Here is an 18,614-nt window from a genome sequence, read left to right on the forward strand (position 1 = left end):
CAAATGCCTGTCCAGTTCCTCCTTAAATTTATTTAACCTATCAACTTCCACAACAACAGTTGGAAGTTTGTTACAGCAATTAACCACCTGCTGGCTAAAGGCAAATTTCCGCACATCTATTCTACATCTGTCTTTTCTTAATTTGAATTTATGCCTCCTTAGGTTCGTAATCTGAACAAGTGGAAGGATCCCATCAGAATTCAGCGTGCTCAACCCATTCAAGGCCTTGTACACCTCAATCAGATCACTGCACAGGTGCCTAGTCTCCAGCCACTGCAATTTGCAGAACTTAAGCCTCTCTTGGTAAGAGGATCCCTTCATTCCCTTCACCAATCTTGTTGCCCTTCTCTGTACACGCTCAAGCAAATCTACATCCTTCCTAAAATGAGGCCTACAGACCTGTACGCAGTACTCAAGGTGTGGCCTGACCATTGCCTTATACAGAGGGACAATCACCTCCTTTTCCCTGCTAGCAAAATTCTTATATATCATTGACAAAACTCCATGACCTGCCCTGGCAGCCTGTCTTCATTGCTCAGAAAACTTCATATCTGACTGCACAATTACTCCCAGGTCTTTTTCATTTTCTACCACCTTAAGTGTAGTACCACACAGTTGGTATGTTTCTCTGGGGTTACTTCTATCCATATGCAGTACTTTGCATTTGTCAAGGTTAAACTTCAGTTGCCACTTCTTAGCCCATCTGCCCAAATTATCTACATCTTGTTGCAGTAGCACACTGCCATTACTGTCATTAACAACCCTGCCATTAACAGTCCCTTGGAAAACCTCTTATCCAGGTTCTACTGTATGTTATAGAGATGATAAGAATTTTGTAGGTTCTCTGCTAATAAGTAGAGAACCCACAAAAGTATTTTATGTTTTCAGTTTTATATATTGATTGTGTGTGTTTCTAACAAAATTTTATTTTTGCAGTTGGAATTAATATACTTTAAAAATATCTTCGGTTGGCTTTCTCATAAAGAGCAGTATCGTTGGTGAGTAATAATTATGGTTTTTTGCATAATTAAGGTCATCTGAATAATTGTTTTTATGGCTTTTTTGCAGTGTTATTTGAAGTGCAATCAAAGTATGACATTAAAGTAATTTTTTCTAACAATAATTATTTTCTAACAGTAATTATAAATTTTTATTTAAAATAAAATACACTTACAACTGTAGAGCTAAAAGTGAAAAAAATATAGATAGAATTTAAATACATAAAATTAAAATATACATGGAATATTAGAAATTAAAAAGCAATAAAACAACACCATAATTTTCAAAGGTGACTGCCTCAAACATAGAACTTTACTGTTACAGCACATCCTTAAATAACAGTAGGATCATGGCTCAGTATGTGTATAGAACTGCCCAGAAATGTAGGCAGCACTACACGTGCTGTCTAGATTCCTAACCAAACTGATATCTCCTATTGTAGGATGATCAAACTCTACCATCAAAGACAGTAAAGACTATGTTGGATTTATACATGCTCGGGTAATTGAAAACTGTGAGGCTATGTATCATTTGATGTGGTGTCCCTCTCCACATGCATCCCCATTGAGCATGGTGTGTAGTTTGTACCTATGGAATTGGAGAGGGATAACACCTTAAGGGAAAGGACTTTACAAATATCTTCCATACTCAAGGAAGTCCTTTCCCTTAAGGTGTCATCCCTCTCCAATACATAAGATAAGTGTTCAGAAATTGAGTATGATAGTATTTATCAGAATATAAATATTCTAATGTTTTCCCACTTAATATGTTTTTTAAATATGCAAATTCTTTATTTTTAATATTAAAAAATATTAAACAATATGAACATTTTGGTAATCAAATAAGTTAATTGCATAGCATCATTTTAGTTTGTAGTAAATCACTGAAATAGGTGAAATGGCATTGTTTTTAATATTTCATATTGCGAATGCCTTCACAATGAGTTGCCCTGATATTGCACTACCTCTAATAAACAACACTTTGGAATGGAGAAGACTAATATTACTTATTCTCCAATACATAAGATAAATGTTCAGAAATTGAGTATGACAGTATTTATCAGAATATAAATATTCTAACCTGGTCATATTTCAGTATTTTATTGTAGAATTTAGATTTCCATGTCCAGATATACATGGAAATCTAAATACATGTTTTTTGTATATTCTAATGGTAGTATTATGCCTTTCTAATACTACCATCTTAAATCAAGATACTACATATAAACAGGTTCATGGCATGGCTATGGACTCTCCAATTAGTGCTATTGTTGCTAACTTAGCCATAGAGGAGCTGGAGTCTGAAATTTTTAATAGATCTGTTCTGCTTCTCCCATACATGCATGGAAATGCTATGTCAACCATACAGAGGGGAGGAGAGGACAATGTTCTCAACTTCCTCAATGGTTTCTCCCTTTTTGTTTAGTTTACCTCGGAGGTGGAAATAGATGGTACCCTCCCTTCCCTTGATGTGTAGGTTTGTAGGGATGGCTACAGAGTAGAAATGAGAGTGTATAGGGAACCTGTGTGCCAAGAAAAATATACACATTATAGCACAGCACAAGCCAACAATCATAAAAATAATGTAATTAGGGTCCTATTGGATAGAGCCAGGTCCCACTGCAGCACCTCTAAGGATATATTGGAGGTGATTAAATGTGTCACAGCAAATCTCCGAAAATGCAACTACCCCCAGATGATCTTGGTCAAACATATTCTAGAAGTTGAAAACTGGCAAAGAGAGGCATTCTCACCCTCTGCTACCATATACATTCCCTATTATCCAGGCTTAACAGAGCAGATCTCTAGAATATTACAAACTTTTCAGACACACTGTGAGCGAGACTGCACACATGTCAGAGGTAAAAGATTCTGTACCTGTTTGAGAATACAAGTGTAATTATATGTGAGATCAAGTGTCTAGATTCTGGGGAGTGTTATGTTGGAGAGACAGAACGTAGATTTATACATTGTATGAGGGAATATACTAGAGCAATAGAGACCACAAACTAAGGGAAATCTTCAGTGCCTGAACACCTCTGGGAGGAGAACTATCAAATTTCTCCAAGTGTTGCTGTCATTGTTGATCATTTGCATAGGTATTGGAACTGGAAATGGCTCGAGAGCTTGTGGATTTGTTTTTCAGAACTTAATACTGTCAATAGGGAAGTCCTTATTCACTCCTTTGAAACCGTAATTCTTGGATGGGATTGAACAGTTTCACCCGGCACACTCCCAAGCCATTTTCAGTTTCCATTCACATGTGGAAGATGATTCCCATGCCCCTACAGTAACTGTAACACATGCTGATAGCTGTAGCCGAGTAATCAGGTGTGAGGGTGCATAAATACACATGCCTTGAGTAACCGGGGTTCAAATATGTGACTGCTAAATACAATGTTGTTTCTTGTATTCTCTCACATTATGGTACAGGGAAAATAGAGAAGAATGGTATGTGTTTTTGATTTTATTGATGCTCTATGGTTAAACTGAAGAAACTTCTCTATAATTGGTAATTTTAATCAAATAGTATAGAATTTTTTTTTTTTTTTTTTTTTTTTTATAAATTAAAGGATATTTTAAAGTCTAACTACTAATTGATAATTTTTAGGTATCAGGTGGACTATCAAATAGGCGTGCTTATATCACGATCTTCGGTAAACATTTTTCAAGTTCATAAACTCTGGATACTCCCGGTTCTTCAGGTATTTTGGCATTTCCTTCTTTTAATCTTGGGTATTAAATTTATTTTAAATTGTTTAAAAATACAGTATGTTATTATTATTATTTACTGTATTATTAATTTCATGTGATATAAGAGTGGTTATTAATTATGATAATTAATCTTTGTGGAAAACAGCCACGTAACATCCTTCCCTAACTATATTTTTAACTACAGTCGAATTTGGTTATAATGAGCATCAAGGGACCAACAAAATTTCCTCATTATAACCATTATTGACTATATCAGTGATCTACCTCCTATTTTTTTAAATTCTCAATAACGTGATAAAAAGATAGATTCAAAAAACAAAAGAAATATCAGAGAGAAAAAAATAATATTAGTGTATACCTACATATTATTTGTATTAATATGCTTGTATTCGGTGCTTGTTTAATTAATATGCTTGTTTTTAAATTGATCCAACCAACCATTGTTACATACCAAATTGTTTAGCAAATTTTTCTACTGAGCCTTCAAGATCGGACAGTCTATTGAAAATCCAGCACTTCTTTGTGTAGTGTACCATTGAAGCAATGCTTCATCGATGTTTGTAACCTCGCACTTTCTAAAATTTTTTTTTCAGTTATGTTCTTTTCCAGTGCCAATATGTAAATATGTTTATTTTTCCACAATGTTAATAGAATTGAAGAGGACAAATAAAACTTTTTACACACTTCAACATTTTTTGCACCACATTCTAACTCACTAATAATTTCGACTTTTTTGCGAATCGAGAGAGACTTTCTTTTGTTAGTAGACATGTTTCCAAAGGAAGGGTTCAATTCTAACTGATTTTACTTTAAAATGACAGTAAAGTGATCTGCATACAAAGTTCTTAGAAGTCCCAAATTGCATACAAAATTCTTAGGGCGCCTCCTTAGCCAGGTGGGAAGGAGCAGCAGTGCGCAGCACACGCTTCTTGATTAGACCGGGTTTCGAGCCCGTCACCACCAAATACGGAGGATGCAGAAAGGTCAGGGAATGACCACCGCATATCCCAGAGCAATATGGCCTTAGTTGCTAATGCTCCTAAAAAACCAAATAACAACAACAAAATTCTTAGAAGTCCCAAAATAAATCTATGGTTCAGTGAATACATGACAATCTGTAAATAGGGTAATACGACAAGCAGAATGCCAATGCACTATTGTATAGCCCTGTCCCTGAAAGGACAGGGTCATAAACCAGCCACTAATCCGATGCGGGTGGCCATAAAAGCTAAGCTGCCCTTTTCACGTTTGTCTATTTCAAGAATTGGATTTTTCAACTACATGAGCAATTAAGAATTTTTCCATAGTTACCAAAATTTTTATGGTATATCTGTGTAGTACGATCATTATAACAGTGCGCGATTGTATGGGAATACGCATAAATTGAAATCATTATGGCTTTTTGCTTGTTACAGCCATGATCTCAATTATTTTCGTGCTCATTATAACCAAGTTAGACTGTATATTCTTCTCCTTTACAGGTGGCATTGAACTATGAAAGGTGAATGAAGATGGCAATTGTTGAGAAAGAGAATCAAGTAATGTGCAGTCAATGAGTACTTTCATTTAAAGAGAATGTTACTGAAAGAAATTCATGAAGATATGCAGCAAACATTAGGGAAATCTTGTCCTTCATGCATCATGTTCAAAAAGTGGATTGCAGAATTTAAGCCTGGACGAGACAGTGTTGAAGGTGCACTCCACAGTGGGAGGGCTGTTACTGTTTCGACACCTGCAAATGTGGATGCCATTCATGACCTGATAATGCAAGACATTGAAGCACATTGACAACATTCAGCATCTCCCACAAGCAAGCTCACAATATTGTGAATATTTTAGGAATGACAAAGGTTTCTTCAAGGTGGTTCCCTAAAGCACTGAATGCAGATTAGAAGCAGGAAAGAGTGGGATGTTGTCATGAGAATGTGTAGCGTTTTGAAGCTAATGAAGCTCAGTTTTTGGAGTGTTATGTCACTATGGACAAAACGTGGGTGCACATTTTCGACTCTGAAAAAAAGAACAATCGAAACAGCATCCTTCTTCTCCCCCTCAAAATCTCAAAAAGGACTTAAAAGGACAGAAATTTGACAGTGACAATGCTGTGGCAGATGCAGTCAATAACTGGTTTGAGTCAAAATCTTCTGAATTTTATTTGAGTGGGTTACAAAAGCTAGTGGACTATACCAGAAAGTGTGTTGACTTAAGGGAAGACTATATTGAAAAATAAATGGGCTAGAAACTTTTCAACTGCCCCTCATACATATACTGGTGTGCAAAATTTAAGGACCAGTCAGGTTTTCACCTGTAGCTTCTGATAGAAGTAGCCTGGATATGGGAAAAGCATACCAAAGGAACCTCGTGAGGTACAGAAATGATGAAGGAAACAACACCGGCACAACAATGAAAACAAAATAGTACAGAGGGACTTTATTCAAAAATGGCAACATAGCACTGGCTACCATGATATAGATGCATCACTGCCAAAGATGGAACAAAGGGAAGAAGTGGTCCTCAGTACGAGATATGGCCACCCCTAATGTCGATGTAGGCTTTGCATCGCCTATCCATACTTAGAACAATGTTATTGATAAGTTCTTGCAGTAACATCGTCCATTCCTCTGTCAGCGCCATCTTTAGCTGGTGAACATTTTCTGGTCGGTGTGGACATGCCGCTAGGTATCTCCCCAGAGCGTCCCATATATGTTCAATGGGATTTAGATTGGTGGAATAGGCAGGCCAGTCCATATGAACAATGTCCTCACTTTACAAAAGCATATCACAGCTGCAGTGTGATGAGGTGTGGCGTTAGCATCCATAAACACAAACTTGGGGCCAATGGCACCTCAGTACAGTAGCATGCACCGGTTACAGTACCGCCTTCCAGTATCTGGAGTTGTGTACGTCCAACCAAGATAATGCCTTCCCAGACAAGAACACCTCAACCACCATATCAATCCCTTTCAGTGATGTTTGCTGGGTGATACCGTGTGCCAAAACCTCTCTCCAGATTAGCTGATGTCCAGAACCACTGCTGAGACTGAATCTACTCTCATCAGTAAAGGGTACCTTAAGTAAAGATTTTGTAGTGTAACCTTTAGAAATAGTGTTGGTCCTTAAGTTTTGCACACCCACCAGTGTACTTGTAATTATACTGAGAAGTAATTCAGTTTTTACTGTTATGTTGACATTGCCGTAAATGTACATTAAAGGTAGTTGTTCTGTTTTATAATGTTAACTAACAATTCTGTTAACTTTTGATTCTTTTTTCTGTTTTGATGACTTTATTTCTTTTTCAGTTCATTAATTTAGTGTTTCTTCTCTTTGAGACATATTATATGTTTCTACCTAATATCTGGGTAATGCTGGCATTGGTTTTCTATGAAGGACTTCTGGGTGGATGTGCATATGTAAATACATTTTACAAAATATCACATGAGGTAATATATATATATATTGCTAGTGAAATCTGATTAACAAAATTGATGCATGAAAATTATATATATTTTTTTCATTATTTTTATTTTATTTCTTTTGTCACAGAGTACTTCATAATTAAATCTGGCAAAGACAAACACAACATATAGAGATAAAAATGTGGCCATATACTTGTAACAAGACAATGGTCACAATTAAAGTATCCCTATTTAGAGCTGTCCAATGAAATGGAGGAAATGTAGCCAATAGCATGTAATTCTCTGTAGAATGCAGAAAAAAATTATATGAAAAACAAAATTAGTTGTTTTGTAAAACATAGGAAAAATGTTTTACTGCGAAACGTTAGCCTGTTAATTATGGCTGTGCATGTTGAAAAAGGACATGCAATTTACACTGATGATGTAACGTAGCCAAAAGTTGCAAGAAGTGAGGTTGTTTGATCATGTCAGCCATGCTAGACGTAATGAGATGCTTATTACCCTTTCAGTAGTAATATGCAGCTGCATCAGTTCCTGTACAGATCTGATATGTGTAACTTTTCCATCTTACATAAAAATTTATTTTCAAATATCCTCACTGTTGCCATTTTAGAATGACAACAACAAAAAAAAAAACATCTAATGTTTGACCTGCAACTATTACAGCAAAAATGAGTGCCCACAAATTGTCTTGATCACCCATAGGCATTCCAAAATACGCTTAATTTGCACTGCATGACTTAGTGCCACCAATGATGTTATGCTTCACCTGTTTTGGACCTTTTTAATATCCACAAAAATAATAGAATGAGTATGGAGATAATTTAAACCTTTGTTTGGTAGCCATAGCAACTGCAAAAAAAAAAAAAAAAAAAAGTACTGCAAAAAACTTATTATACAAATATTACAGGCTCTTTGTATATCACAGTACTAGTACACACTTATGTAATACATATAAATGTCACAAAAACAATATAGTCAGTTGGCACTAAAACAGTGTAGTCATTTTTCTGACACTACATGGTGTCATTGGACCTCTTTGCTGGTGCTTACAATACCTGTAATCTTAAATTGTTGCTGTATCACTACAATTCTGGTAGTATAACTGCACAACAAAAGCACACTCTGGTAAGAGAAGGGGCATTTTTCTCCCTATATCATGGTATCCTCATATCTGCAGTATGTTCTCATTCCATTCCATATTTATGTGTGAATGGAATGAATTGTGTAAAATATTCAGTACAACTTTTCTCCTGGTGGTGGTGATGATCTTTGAAATTAATTTTGTTTTTCAAGTAATTCTGATCCATATCCACCAAATAAATAAGTGCTGAATTTGGTTGCAGTTATTATTTACAAAATTAAACACTTATTTCACATTAAAGGAATTGTTGCAAACTGCAACAAATAATGCTGCAGAGGCATCACTGCCACCCTCATACAGTCAAATTCAAAATTAAAAAACAAACTGCCAAATAAAATTCAAATGCAGATCAGATAAGCCTGGGCTCACACTCACCCAGGTATTAAAGCATGCTCTAGACATCTCAAGATATATATCATACCACTGTGGTGCCTCCGTAGCCAGGTGGGAAGGAACAGCAGTGCGTAGCACACACTTCTTGATTAGACCGGGGTTCGAGCCCATCACCACCAAATACAGAGGATGTGGAAAGGTCAGGGAATGACCACCGCATATCCCGGAGCAATATGGCCTTAGTTGCTAATGCTCCTAAAAACCAAATAACTAAACAAACAAACATACCACTGTATGATATATATATTAAAATAAATAAAATATAAGGATTACAAATACAAAATTCACATCATGCAGTTAAAAACTTGTAATTTCATAGAAGTGAAACATTAAGCAAATGAGGTAAAACAGCAGAAAGATAACAATGCTGCTCTAAAAACATTTTGTAGGTAAAGATGGATAAATATCGCAATCTCTAATTATTTTTGAAAATTGATTTAAGATATTGATAAAATCTTAGGTTAGCCTTAGCAAAAGTATTAAGAGGATGAGAGGAGCAAAATAAATTTAGCATGTTATATATTAGGAGAATGTTGAAGTGCATACTTCTGCAAATTATAAAAGTTTGTGTTTATACTCCAGCACGACTACCAGGTCAGAGGAATTTACAGTAAATTGTAAATACAATTGTCATTCGTATTTAGCAGTCGCGGGCTTGAGCCACAGTCCACTCAAGGAGTGTGTGCCTGATCAGGCCTTATCTCGTTCCTAAATTGAAAAATCAGTCTAGAATATAATTGTATTAAAAGTAAATTTATTTTTCTGTTTGACTAACTTGTTATGATACCCAATTGTGTTTTATTGAATTTAGTGTAATAGGTTAAATTTTGAAATATCAGTTGAGTTTGCCTAGCATTTTTTATCTGTATATAAAAGAAAACTTGGAAATTGAATAAATATGCTTCAGAAATGAAATAGTATCAACTTGAATTAAAAAGATTATAAGCATATGTAACTGAGATACATGCAAAATGTTGAAAAATAATAAGAAAAAAGGAGAGAGTATAGAGAGGTATTGAATGGATCATCAGTGAGCAGTTAAGCACTATTACCTACCTACCACTGATGGTAATGTAGTAATGAACTTCACAAGACTTGAGATGTTAATACTCGTGTTAAGTAATATGCAATTGGAGCATGCAGGAATTAGGGACTGCTATGGATAAAGGGATGATTGAATGACATGAGACAGAGTGGAGTGGTTATGAGTGGCTACTGCTCCTCGTGGACTAAAGTTATTAGTGGAGTCCCTCAGGATTCATTGCTGGTTGCATTGCAGAAGTTTCCAATATTAATGTTGAAGTTTGCTTATGATAAAAAGGTTAGCAGTGTGATAAATGACAGAAATCAAAGCATAATACTGCAACAAGATTTAGAAAAGTTAGGCAGGTGAGGTGGCAATTGAGATTTAGCATTGATAAATGCTAAACTTCAAAAGTACCCTTATGCAAAAATTGATAAATGCATACATTTATCAATGCAGTAGTCACAGAATAATATAAGTAGCAGTAATCACAGAATAATATACCATTTGGATGGTATAACATTGAAGGTGGTGGAGAATGAATAATGCCTGAGGTATTATTGAGGTAGTATTGTCTGACATGAAGTTCTCTGAGCAGTGCAGACAGGCTGCTAGGAGAGTTTGAGTAGTGAATAGAATAATTCTCTCAATGCTATGCAGGATTTTTCCAGCAGGAACAAGGAGGTTACATTGCCTTATACCCCATTGTTTAAAGGCAGTGGTCAGGCCACACCTTGAGTGCTGTATACAGGTGTGGAAGCCTCATTTTAGGAAAGATGTGGATTTATTGGAAATGGTGCAGAGAAGAGCAACAAATAGTCAGGGATGCAAAAGTACCCTTATGAAGAAAGACTTCGGGTCTGCTAATTGCAATGCCTGGAAACTAGGTACCTATGAGGAGATCTGAGAGAAGTGTTTAAGGCAGCTTTAAGTGTGTGGAGTAAATGAAATGCTTATGGCATCCTTACTCTTTTTTGGACAACACACACACAAGAGGACATTGATTTAAATTGAAAAAAGGATGGTTGTAGGATAGATGTGCAAAAATTTGCTTTCTGTGAGAGAGTAATCAATTGTTGGAACAGACTTCCATCTGATGTTGTGAAAGTGGGTAGTTTGAATACATTTAGAGAGAGAGAGAGAGAGAGAGAGAGAGAGAGAGAGAGAGAGAGAGAGAGAGAATCTATTATTAGAGGAGATAGACAAATGATTTGGGCAGTTTATTTTATTTTATTTTTTGGCTAATCATTGCATCACTTTTCATTACTAATAGAAATAAGTATAAAAAACAGCTTAAATTGGGCATCCAGCGTGAATACATAGTGAATAAGTATATTCTTTGATGAAAGCACTAATGGCATCCTGTAATGCACTGTTTGACTGTCTAGTTAGACAAATTCAAATTGTTATTTATTTTAATGGCACCATAGCCATCACTCCTATCTATTATGATGTGTATTTTTCTGTTGAAGTGGTATTTTGTGTGCTCATTTTCAGGCTGTAAAACTGAAATAACTCATCAGAAGGAATATTGAATTGAAGAGAAATGTAGAATTTCTTCCAGTTGTTGAAGGAATCAAACCCAGATGGATGACAGAAAGGCTGTGTATGTGTCAACTATGCTCATTCAGTTCCTTTTAATGGATGCCATTTAAAGGAACTAAATAGGATGTTATTTCATATAGAGTTATACAATGGATGTGCTTTTCTGAAGAATACAATCTGCATAGATGTTTATATACAGTTTAAATTATCTATATAAACTTTTGTGCATGGTTTAGTAAATACTGTTATATCTTGTGATGGTACTCTCAGAACTTTCAGGTTTGATATTTGGAATACCAGTAAGTGGAACTGTTGATTCACACTTAAAAAAAAAATTTATCACAGAGGATTATTTGAATGTTAACAGGGTTATTTGCTATAGCTCTCAGCCCACGACTGAGAGCTATAGCAAAATGTACTTATTTGTACCATGTAGATGCTGATAACTGGATTTAAACAAGTTTACCCAAGAGGTATAAATTGAATTTGTATCTCTTGCTAAATTTTCAGTTATAAAGCTAATTCTCATTTAAGTATTGCTGAACTTCACCAGTGAAGAATTAACATGATATTGTAAAAACTTGGATGATTCTATTATTATGGGCTGATTGTGGAGGGGAGGCACTTCGGTATAGTTTAATTCATCTAGATATACACAACGATGAATTAATTTGTTTGATTTAAAGTATCATGATTGTTTATTTGTCATTGAAAATAAAATAGAGAGGTCCAAATTGTAAAAGCTCTTTGTCTGGTACCCAAAAAATCCAGTAAACTCAAGCAACCAGCAGTTTTCCCAACTTTCTAATTATATCTTATCTTTGGCAAAAGATGCAAAGAAGAACAGCAAAGAGTTCTTTCCTTATGTAAGCAATAGAAGGAAGGGGATGAATCAGATTGGTCCACTTAACATAGTTGGTTCGACTATTGATGATCCTGCCCAAGTAGCTGATAAACTGAATGAGTATTTTGCATCTACATTCACATGTGGGGGGATTATTCAAGGAGGGGAATTCAAGAAGTTTATCAAACTCTAACAGGGAGCTAAGTGATTTTATAATAACTAAGGGCAAAGTGGAGAAGAAATTGTTGAAGTTAAACATAAAAAAGGCACCTGGGGCATATGGAATCTATCCAGTTATATTAAAGGAGGCAGCAAGGGAAGTAAGCAAACCGTTAGCCATAATTATGGGAGCATCCTTAGAGTCAGGGGAGGTCCACATGGACTGGAGATGTGTAAATGTATCCCCAATTCACAAAGGGGATGCAAAGAGCGACACAAATAATTATAGACCTGTTAGTTTAACTTCTGTTCCGGGGGAAAATAATGGAGTCACTGGTTAAAGAGGTGATACAGGATCACCTAGACAAAACTGCAGTAATAGTTCAGACAGCAGGGGTTTGTTAAGGGGAAGGTTGTCTCACCAATTTGATTGGATGCTATGATATGCTCTCAAAGGAACTGGATGCAAAAAATAATTTTGATATCATGTATCTGGATTTCAGGAAAGCTTTTGATACTGTTGCAGATGGAAGACTGCTGTACAAATTGGAGCCGTATGGCATTAAGGGCATTAATGCCATTATGGCATTAATTGCTGCAATGGATAAAGGGATCATTGAGTGGGAGACAGTAGAGGGTGGTAATAAATGGACACTGCTCTATGTGGACTAATGTTATTAGTGGAGTCCTCTAGGGTTCAGTGCTGGGCCCATTGTTGTTTTGTGTATTTATCAGTGATATCGATGAAGGTATATCAGGATTAATGTCCAAGTTTGCAGATGATACAAAGGTTGGCAGGGTTGCTAATGACAGTAAAGACAGTATGCTACTGCAACAGGATCTAGAAAAGCTAGGCAGATGGGCTGAGAAGTTGCAACTGAAGTTTAACATTGACAAATGCAAAGTACTGCATATCGGTAGTAGTAACCCAAGAGAACTGTACCAACTTTGTGGTACTACTCTCATGGAGGTGGAGAAAGAAAAAGACCTGGGGGTAATTGTGCAGTCAGATATGAAGTTCTCTGAGCAGTGCAGATGGGCTGCCAGAGCAGGTCATGAGTTTTGTCAATGATATATAGAAATTTTTATAGCAGAGACAAGGAGGTGATTATCCCATTATACAAGGCAATGGTCAGACCATATCTTGAGTATTGCATACAGGTCTGGAGACCTCATTTTAGGAAGGATATAGAGTTGCTTGCTAGAACAAGTACAGAGAAGGACAACAAGATTGGTGAGAGGAACAGAGGGGTGCACTTACAAAGAAAAGCTTAAGTTCTGCAAGTTGCAGCATCTGGAGACTAGGCACCTGCAAGGTGATCTGATTGAAGTATAGAAGGCCTTGAATGGTTTGAGCAGACTCAGTGCTGATCAGATATTTCCACTTGCTCAGATTAAGAACCTGAGGGGACATAGATTCAAATTGAGGAAAGACAGTTGTAGAATAGATGTGTGGAAGTTTACATTTAGCCAGCAGGTAGTTGATTGCTGGAACAGACTTCCATCTGTTGTGGAAGTTGATAGCCTAAATAAATTTTAATGCTGAGCTGGACAGGCATTTGGAACGAATGGAGGGGTGAAATGGGAGGTGTGTTTTTTTTTTTTTTTTTTGCTGATGCTGCATAAGCTTGCTTTCTTGCATTGTATGCCTCTGCTAATGCTAATAAAATTTCGATTACAGTGCAAAAATTCCTTGCAGCATTTAGCCATTCTGATATTGATATTGAAATTGCTCCTTGTGCATCAGGTAGTGTAGAATGAAAGGAAAATAGTTGTTAACTTTACACAACTTTCTGTATAGAGATTGCAGATTGGCAAACAACTTTAGAAAGGTGAGATTTGATTTGATTTAATGAAAGAATTTTATATAAATTTACTGACTGTATATGATATCAAGGCACAGAAAGTTCAGCCTCTAAAATTTATGTTTCTAGCAGAGACAAGTAAGGGAAATATGATGCTTATGTGCAGGATTATTTTATTATTGTCAAGATCAGTCACAAGTAAACTGGTCTGTAGACCTGGGGATGGGGAAGAGGTGTTAATACATTCATGGGAGAAAGTGGTCTCTATGCTCACTATGTGCACCATGAACAATTTACATAGCAAAAAAAAAAGAAAAAAAAAAAGACAGAAGCTTAAACAAAGTCATATGTTTCATTCTCCTCTTGAGATATTCAACTGTGGTAAGAGAGAGTAAAGATATGAAAATAGTAAACTTGCATGCCTAGCTAGGTATGTGAGTTAACTATTTTTAGTTCTCTTCTAAAGCCTTACTTGAGGAAGAATATGAATCTGTTGGAGTGGATGCAGAGAAGAGCAACAAGATTAGTCAGGGCACAAAAGGGTAGGGATACTCTTACTAAGAAAAATGAGTTCTGTAAGCTGCAGTATCTGGAAATTAGGTACCTGTAAGGAGACTTAGTTTAAGGCCTGGTTAAATGGCTTGAGTAAACTGATGGCATCCTTACTCTTCCTTGGATGGCACACATAAGGTTACATACATTGAAAAAGGATGGTTGCAAAATAAATGTGTGAAAATTTGCCTTTAACAAAAGTAATTGATTATTGGAATAAATTTCAACCTAGTATTGTGAACGTAGGTATTTTTAATAAATTTAAAAAGGATTAGACAAATTATTAGAACAGATGGACAAATGAAGTGGGTAATTTTTTTTTTCTTTTTTGGCTGATGCTGTATAAGCTTACTTTTTTGCATCCTTTTTCACTATTAAAACCAGCCATATTATGAACACTTAGGCATTTTGGGCAATATATGCTCGAGGCTTAATTTTAAGAAAAAAATTAACAAGTTTAAAAATCTGATGCATTTTTGCAAATTAAACTGAACACTTAACAAAAAAAAAAAAGAAAGATAAGAAAAATGATGGTTACTTGTGAAATATTTCTTGGCTTCTTTAAAGCATCCAAAAATTGGCAACTTGCCTGGTAGGATCAGCTAAAGGGTATCCATATGAGAAAAGTTTTTGAATATATAAGCTGTAGAACTCATAAAGCAGATATCTTAGACTTTATTGAAGTGTATAAGACTTTGAGAGGTAAAAGTAAAATGAATGAGGTGGAATGTTATTGTTATAAATGATTTCAGAAGTAAGAGCCATAAATTCAAATTACAGGAGAAGTTTAGACTGGATTTCAGGAAATTTTATTTTAGTTGGAGAGGTATTAATTATCAGAATAAGTTAACTCCATGGGTGGTTGAGGCTTTGGTAGACTACTTTGCCTTTTGTAGACTACTGTAGATAGCTTTGGGAAATTCAGAGGTCAGTTGGATAGAACCTATATGAGGAGAAAGTCAAATAGGCACTTTATTTTATTTATTTATTATTAGTTTTGAATTATTTTTTGGCTGGTGCAGCAAAAGCCTAGGGCTTCCTTGCACCATATGGCTAATACTAAGCATAGTACAGGGTTGTGAAAATTAAATTGTCCCTATGTAGAGGGCTCTTGAGCGAGTTCTAAAGCATGTACTGAAGAGAAATTTTGACAACATGTACAATAAAGAATGCGCTCACCATTTATTGGAAAAAAAAAATAGTTACAAAATTTGTCACTATATGGTGCTGTGGCAATAAAAATCACTTGAACAGCACTACAATTGTTCAATGTGTCCATTTTGGTCAACAACAGTTTTCATTCGAAGAACAGCATTTTCTACAGCAGAACGTAATATATCAACTGGAATAGCCAGCACATGACGTCTAATGCTGTCCTTCAGATCTGCCAGAGTTTGACATCCTTCCCGATACACCTGGTTCTTCAAAAAACCCCACAATCAGAAGTCGCATGGGGTGAGGTCCAGTGATCAGGGTGACCAAGATGTCTGGAAACAACCGCTGGTGACCCGTTCGTTTGTAAAGTGTTGCCTTAGCAATCTTTGGACACAACGGTGGATGTGGGGTGGTGCACCATCTTGCATGAATATGGTATCCTGAAGGCACCCAGGATACTGCAAAATTTGCCAACATTTCATAATATCGCTGTCCAGTGACAGAACAGGTGCAGGGTCTAGTCGATGTTATCTGTTCAAAAACGTATGGCCCAATCATGAATGTGGCCATAAATCCACACCACACTGTCACTTTTGGAGAATGCAACGGGACCTCTTGGATAACTCGAGGGTTTTCTGTTGCCCAAATGCAACAGTTGTGCATATTCACTTGTCCATTTAAGCAAAAGTGGGCTTCATCACTCCAAAGAATGTTCCATGGCCAAGTGATATCCACTGTCATTCGCACCATAAACTGAAGTGCGCATGTGAAACAAATATCTGCATCACTTTAGCTGCTGTAGCATGTGCATCTTGTAAGGATAGTACTGCAACGCCTGATGCATTACTAGCCTTACAGTGGAATATGGCATGTCCACTTCACAAGAAACAGCTAGCACACTTGCTCTACTACGTGGAAATTGACTTGATAAATCCACACCAGCCATAGCCACATCTTCAACATGAGAGAAGTACTCGTCGACACCAAGATGTTCTGTCGTTTCAGATATCACAATCATTTTGCAGACAGCACAAACAGTCTTAGGTCCATGTGGGCCTTATGCACTTCTGACGCTGGAATTCTCTGATAGCTGCAACTGCATTGTTGCTGTTTTGATAGTACAGCTTCACTATCAGAACAGCAACAATGTTGCAGCTGTACTATCAGAACAGCAACAATGCAGTTCAGATAGTACAGCTTCACTAATAGCACCTTTTCCTGCAACGTTGTTGGCATTGCTGCTGTAGTGCAGGCAAACGTCTACTGTATGATTTTGAAGAGATTGCTTTGCTTTTATACAGTACAGTAGTACTGAGTAGTGGCACTAACTTACGATTATGCAAATAACTTACGTTATTTGCATAATCGTAACTAAGATAGTTACGTACCATACAGTGTCAAATTTTGTAACTCATTTTTTTTCCCGATTAATTCAGAGTGCATTTTTTATTGTACCTGTTGTCCAAATTTCTCTTCAGTGCGAGCCTTAGAACTCGCTCCAGAGCCCTCTACATAGGAATACTTTAATTTTAACAACCTTGTAGGTCAGTTTTCTGCAGACTGTGACATGCTGGCAAATATTAAGCAATCAGTTCACACGAGCCAGACCAAGCCTTCTCTATCATACCACTGGATTTATGCATAAACCATTTTGTATAATTTATCAGTGCAAAAACAACCATGAAAAATTTTACAAACTGGTTACACAAATCTGGCTGAGCTAACTACACACACACACACACACACACACACACACACACACACACACACACACACACTACTGCCTACAGCTATGTAATAAATTTGCTTTTTGGTAGTATGCAATGGCTCCATAAGGTTTTCACAGTTTTTAACATATTTTTCCACATTTTTAGCATTTGTCAGGAATATATCAATGTCTTTTGAAGTTTTTGTGTGTGGTGTTATTATCATAGCATCCTCACTATTATTCCTTCATTTCTGGAAAGCAATCTTTATCTTTATATATACCTTTTATGAATGGTTCATTAATCAATTATTTTATATTGCAGATTCCTGAAGAACACAGAGAGTTTTCTTTAGGAGTTGCTTCGCTAGGAGATTCTGTAGGAATTGGCCTTGCTGGAGCTGTTGCTATTCCAGTACATGATGCCTTTTGTAAACTACTGTAAATATATATATATATGTATATATATTTTTTTAATTCTACCAGAAGGAAAAATATGGAAATTAATTTTGGGATTGGGTGAATGTGTCAGTTGCGATATTTAAATTATGTAAATAAAATAAATTTAAATATATTTTTATATAAATTTTATATGTATACATTAAGAGATTCTTACTTAATATTTCATATATATCTATCTAAATGTTTAGTACCGCCATTGTTTTGTCTTGGAAATCCTTGACAGAGAGAGATCTCATCCTTAGAAAGTGTAAAAAAATATTTATTGTTATTTAATTAATCATGTATAATTAAAGGCTAACAACTTATTTTATTTATGAATGTATTATTTAATAATTTATTTATTTATCGGTAATGGAACTTCACAAATGTTTAAGAGTAGGTATGAATTTCTTTATATTCAAATTATGTAAACAAAAGAAAAAACTTTATTGGGATCAAATATCATGTCTTATGTAGTATTAATCTCATTGATAATAAACACATGTATATAACAACCATAACACAAACACTGCGTTGTTCATCATCTGTCATCATCCAAATCTGTCCTATCCTGTGGGTGGGCAGATGACTATGATAATGGAAATGAATCATCTTTGGGTTATTAGCCTTCCATAAACTAATCCCTATTTCATGTTAGACCTTTATCCTTAGCCACAGTAAGCCTTCTTCTAATGCTTCCTTGATGCTGTTGATCCACTAT

At 35.8% G+C, this 18,614-nt stretch overlaps 1 protein-coding gene across 1 annotated transcript in view; it reads left to right on the forward strand.

Moving 5' to 3' along the window:
- Positions 1 to 17,897, forward strand: part of Cln3 (CLN3 lysosomal/endosomal transmembrane protein, battenin) — an 82,120-nt gene extending 64,223 nt beyond the window's left edge. Inside the window, exons 12-15 of the mRNA XM_090374841.1 lie at positions 937 to 998; positions 3,610 to 3,703; positions 7,010 to 7,150; positions 17,778 to 17,897. Coding sequence (XP_090230967.1) covers positions 937 to 998; positions 3,610 to 3,703; positions 7,010 to 7,150; positions 17,778 to 17,897 — 417 coding nt within the window. The remainder of the gene's footprint in view (positions 1 to 936; positions 999 to 3,609; positions 3,704 to 7,009; positions 7,151 to 17,777) is intronic.
- Positions 17,898 to 18,614: the final 717 nt, after the last annotated feature.

This window comes from Mastigoproctus giganteus, chromosome 5 (assembly GCF_048544385.1).
Source record: "Mastigoproctus giganteus isolate SK-2022 chromosome 5, ASM4854438v1, whole genome shotgun sequence".
NCBI classification, from domain to species: Eukaryota; Metazoa; Arthropoda; class Arachnida; order Uropygi; family Thelyphonidae; genus Mastigoproctus; species Mastigoproctus giganteus.